Raw genomic sequence first — 5,798 nt, forward strand, 5'->3', positions numbered from 1 at the left:
TGAATTACCTAGTTAATGGAAAGGTTGTTTATATACTCAAATAAACCTCGATGTCGGCAACTATAAAACAATGTATTTGGTTGATTTATTATAAATGAAAATATACCCTAACAGAAGTGTAGAGGTATTGTTTTATTATATCTGCTTTGCGTCAATTTCATTTTTTGCAAGCTCATCAAACTACAATGCAATGCTGAGCAATGAACTGCGGCACGAGGTAAATACCTATGTTTTACTCTTGGGATCATGTTACTACTAGATCCGCTAATTTGTTATGCAATTAAAAGTTACAGGATGTAACTTGTCTTCACGGAATATCGCTAGTTGAAACGTACAGTCAAGTCTAATAATATGAATATGCATCGGAACTAGTTAGGAAATAAAAATAAATGTATATGTATAGGTACTATATTATTCAGACTTAGAGGTACTATTCATCAGGGTTTGGATATTAATTAAAAGAAAAAGCGAAATTCTAAGTTTATGTTTATTTCCATAAATTACATTTTCTCAATTAGTGTGTATCATTTACCACTATACAAAGATAATGTTACGTTTATTAACAAACCAATAATATGTACAACTACAAACATTTCAAATCAGATAAGCATGAAATTATGTTGGAGCATATAATGTTTAAAGTTACAGAATAAGTACAATACAGTTAATATTAACTCTCTAAAGCATCTTAAGTTAATTATACAAAGTAATAATATGGTGATAGAAATCGTGATAACATAGCTTTAAGATTTTTAAATATTAAGTATTGAGGTGTGCCCCCAAGCTCGGGTAGATATTTTATCATCAGAAATCATTCGTTTGTCATCATTAGCAGATAATATAATTTTATTAACACTTTGTGTAAATATTTCATGTTTTATCGATCTGAATAAAATATTTTTCTTTTTAATAACATCACCTCTAATCAATGATTTCTCATAATGTCTAATACCAAATTCACGTATAACCGACTTGCTTACGCCTTTAGCTTTTTGTATAACATCTTCGTTAGTTTTAACACAATAAAGCTTAGATCGAAGGCCTACAAATTCGATAATATACTTCCCATCCAATTCGTCCTTGAACAGACCTGGAACTTTCTTGTTCTGAATCGGTAAGCGATGTACATTATCGATACTATAATTACTAGTGTCAAAATAAGGTAATAGAGATGTTTTTAAGTCATTGTAATAGTTCTTAGTCTGTATGTGGTAAATGTAACTATCTGTATCTGTATAGCACAACTGTAATCGATTTCCATACATGGGTTTGAACACTGAATAGTGAAAGTCATACATGTGGCTTTTTGATAGTTCTAGAACCGTGAAACCAATATAAATCGGTTTATCCAACATTACGTGATCACTGCTCATCTGTACCGCAACCAAATTATCACTAAAAATCGATATGCTATGAAAATTAGGACGTGCGATTAATTCTGCAGCCGATGTTTTCTTTTTAGTTAAATTTGTAATATCATTCCACTGATTTACTAATTGAACGTTGACTTTTTTATAATTGTTTTCTAATGTTTTACCAAACAAAGAGTTAATCATGACCTTAAATAGGTCTTGTTCAAATTTCGAGCTAGCTTTTTGACGTAACTTCGTATTAAGATCGATGTACTGTTGTAAATAAGAATCTTGCAAAAATGTGATCACTCTATGTACTTTTTTTATTTTTAACCCATGTTTAAGACAGGTTTTTAAATGCACATAATGAATAACATAAAAGTATTTGTCGTATAAATTAGGTACAAGTTTGCTAGATTTTCCTCCTGGTGGTATACATTTTTCAGGACAAAAAGGCAAGTCGTTGTGTTCTTTGTGCAGATCTTTTGGGTAAATCAAGTCGACTTCTAGTATAAAACCATACTTAGCTTCGTTAGGGACTTGAGTTATATCTAATGCGTCTATTTCATGCTGTTCTAAAAACCTAAAGTTTGACAACGGTAAGTACTGGCACATGCTGTACCCATATAAATTGTTGCAGTCTATGTATATAACATATGAATCGGGTTGTGAAGGGTTGTAACCTGGTATATATTTGTTATTAGCTTTAGCTTGTCTGTGAGGACACAGACAGACACCACCCCTAATTCCGTTTTGAATCATTGATAACATATTAAAATCATCAATCAGCTCCAATTCAACACCAGTTATTAACAACATTGCATCAAATGTTAAGCTAGGCGCTGTCAGATAATAAGCAGGATCCAAACTATAGTTTTTTCTACAAGTATCTCTAAATTTTTCGTAAATATCAGCTAACAGAAGGACATCTGTCTTGAGGTACAGATCAGTGTATTCACCTAAATTTTCGATATTAAACTCTTTCCACACTAAACATGCATGCTCATAGTCTTCGTGAGAAACATTTTCGTTCGAAAGAGAACTGTAGAAACACTTTTCAGGTGGAAGACATTGTTCGTTATAACGCTCCCAATCATTCATGTATTCGTAAGGATAAACACCTTTACGTGTGAGCAATTGAAATTGATTTGATTTTGGGAAAAAACGTCGCAAATGTACAAAATCTTCTCTTTTCATAGTATTTACTAATTTTTCTAAACTGGTACCCAAAAATTTAAAAGAGTCTACAAAACGTAGCTGAAAAAAATCATCCTCAATTGGAATAAACTTCGTGAAGGAAACATAGTTTTCCTTAGTTTTCGCTACTAATTTCATCGTACCGCGCGCCACTCCTAACTTTTTCATAAATAAATGCGCATCGTATCCAGACAAATTGTGAAAATAAATTGGTACAAAAGAAGGTGTTTTAAATCGCAAATTGCAATAACTGTGGGCTGCGCCACGGTAACAACCAGAAATATGACAATGATCTCTAACTTTATCGGAAAACAAGAAATTATTGCATATATGACATCGCGTGGCACTATTGAAACTTATTTCATCGCTAGGGTTGAATTGCATCGGGGTATTTGCATCCAATATTTTTTTGATTTCCGCGATATCTTTATAGATCAAATCTACGAATTTATCAACACAATCAAAACCGCGATATGTAACATATCGATTATAAGCTGAATCAACCGAACACACGACATAATACGCAAACGCGGCAGGCGTATGATGTTGCAAAGTCTCTGTATTATCGCTGCTATGTAAAGTACAGTCAGTTCCGCAATGGCATTCACTTGCTCGAGGCAATATTGACTCAAAATCAGCATAAATTACAAATGGCATATTTTGCTTACGCTCATAGTTTTTAAATTTAATCACTGTTCCCTTTTCTGGAAGCTCAGTGACTATACCACTACACAAATGGTTAGCTAGTTGATCTTCTTTAGAGAAAAATACTAAACACGTTTCACAAAAGTATATTTTTCCATGGTGAGCAGTTATTTGGCTTCTTACAAGACGACTTAAATCTTTGATCAAACAAAAATGTGAACTGATTCCGTTTTCTAATAACAGAAGGTGTATAGTTTTCTTTCTAGTATGATTTTCTGAATTATAAAGAGGCCCGACTATTGTTTTTTCTTTTAATCCGAAAACAATAAACGCAAGGGATGGATTGTATTTTTCAAATATTTTAATATCTGATAATGTCATCGGAAAAGATAGACCTTGAGTATTTAATACGTTGTCAAAATGAGGATAAGATGATACTCGTTCCGGATGATTTTTAGCAGGAAATAAAGCAGCAGTTACGCACCAAGCAAAACAACATTGATCTTTGTTCTGAATATTTACACATGCTTTTTTATTTCGAATAAATTTTGGTATTTCAATAAAGCTTGAACCGTGCAATGGTTGAAATTTATTTATATTGATTTCTAAATGAGAATTATGTAAAAATGTCCACCCGCTATCACGCTCTTGAAACTCCTCCACTTTTTTTTTTAAACTATTTATAACTTCATCATAATAACGCTCAAAATCATAACTTTGGTACAAAACTTTATTTTTCGTACCGAAAGATTTCATGGATTGTGTGTTATTTTTAAATAGCATAAACATTCCAAAGAGTTCAACATTTACTTTTATGCACGTATGCTTCTGAAGCGATTTATTAAAAAGTAGTTTAATTTGATCTCGAATCGAATTCAAGAATATGTCTATAGAACATGAGATTTGATCATTATGAGCTGAAATTCTATAAGTTGCAATGCGATTACGGAATGCTGACTGAATCAAATCTACACCGTCACAGATTTCCTGAATGGAATTACTTTTTGTTTTATGTTTATTACTACGCAAATGACCTACCCATGATTTTTTCTCTACAGTTGTGCTACACGATACACAAAACGGCATTATGAAAAAGAAAAACAATTACGGTGTATTGGGTTGATTACGAAAGTAAGCTAACCCCGTAAGTTACTCCGTATCCGCTTTCATCTGAGTTCTGCTTTTGGAAAAACTACACTTAAAAAAAATCGGAATGAACCCAATACACAATAGTTAAAACAATTTATGAAAAACTATGACTAACCATACACTTTCTATTTTTTTACAGTGTTTTGGAAATAGGTGGTCTCGGAATCTTTAAAAATTTCGTACGCAGTACCAAGGAATGCTTGTGCCTTTTCCCATTCCACGGATTTTGTTTCACATTGAAGTCTAACTGTTACTAATGCCTTTTTGTATCGTTCTAAAGGATCCGTCTCGTTTTGCACGTCTTCTATTTTATAGATCTTCAGGTCAATAAAAAAGTCACCTGATCTTACAGCAGTGCGACGTGATGTACCAGATGATACGCGGCTACCGAACGATGATGTAGTAGACTTTGCGGAGGAAGCAGGTGCACATTTTTCCTCCTGGTTAATAATTTGGAATATATCCGTTCCAATTTTCTTGCTCGCGCTGTAAACAAAAACAAAACATTATTTTATCAAGCGTAAAGTAAGAAACGTAACTAAGTGTGCATATTTAATTTAATAAATAATATCATTGCTCGCACTACATCCAACTAAACGTTTAAATTTAAATTCCAAATTCAGTCAGGAGTATGTAACCAAAAAAATCTACTCGTAATCATATTTTCTTCGAGATAGAATAAACATACAAGCAACAAAAAGAACTCCTAATTGAAAATACCTTAAAGTAGATTGTTGCTCAAAAGTAAGTATGTACATACCTTGTTGTCGTTTTCCTGCGCTTTCCTGCTGATTCACTTGTGCTTGCAGCACTCGTCTTTCGTCTAGGTGAGGGTTGCGGTTGAGGTGTAGCTCGATCAATTTCACACCTGTGAAATTAAGTAAAAAAAAAATACAAATCTCGCAAGCCAGTCTTAGTAGATCAGAGTTAAAAAATGTGTGATAATTACCAAGAAGAAGAAGCGTCAATGTTTTTGTTATGTTTTGTGCTTTTCTTTTTCGGCAGCGGTGACGGGCTTCGTGAACGGATTGACAGCTCGGAATCCGACCTGAAAACACTGATAGTTATAACTTGCGTTAAGAAAATAGAATACTTATATAGAAAATGGTTAGGCACAAAATTAATCAATACTTACATTTTAATTGTTTGAAGGTTTACTGTAGTTCGCGAGGAGTAACAATGTAATTAATTCACCGAACACCGTAGCTATTTATTCAAAAAATGTACTGAGTTGTGCGTTTTGTGCTTCATTTATTATTTTGCAACTGCAGTGTTATGTTAAACCATTATGAGACGTAAAACCTTAGCTACACAAGTGTATAACACAAAAACTAATTAATATAATATTACACTAATTACGTTTTAGTCAAATCACTAAAAATGATTAAAATAACAAGTATCAATTGAAATGTGATGATTATGTATTAGCTAACGCAAAGTATTTTACATCGAAAT

General features: G+C 32.7%; 1 protein-coding gene across 1 annotated transcript; it reads right to left on the reverse strand.

Annotated features, from left to right (window-relative positions):
• Positions 1 to 473: 473 nt before the first annotated feature.
• LOC134744492 (uncharacterized) lies at positions 474 to 5,511 on the reverse strand. The gene is made up of 4 exons (XM_063678322.1): positions 5,479 to 5,511; positions 5,293 to 5,391; positions 5,104 to 5,211; positions 474 to 4,829 (listed from the first exon to the last, which is right to left on the reverse strand). Coding segments are annotated over exons 1-4 (570 nt in total). The 5' UTR covers positions 5,481 to 5,511; the 3' UTR covers positions 474 to 4,468.
• Between the last annotated feature and the right edge of the window lie 287 nt (positions 5,512 to 5,798).

This window comes from Cydia strobilella, chromosome 9 (assembly GCF_947568885.1).
Source record: "Cydia strobilella chromosome 9, ilCydStro3.1, whole genome shotgun sequence".
Classification (NCBI taxonomy): domain Eukaryota; kingdom Metazoa; phylum Arthropoda; class Insecta; order Lepidoptera; family Tortricidae; genus Cydia; species Cydia strobilella.

Coding starts and splice junctions, on each gene's coding strand:
- LOC134744492 (XM_063678322.1), bottom strand. Junction 5,212..5,292: donor ATTGACGCTTCTTCTTCTTG/GTAATTATCACA, acceptor TTAATTTCACAG/GTGTGAAATTGATCGAGCTA. Junction 4,830..5,103: donor CGCAGGAAAACGACAACAAG/GTATGTACATAC, acceptor TTTTGTTTACAG/CGCGAGCAAGAAAATTGGAA.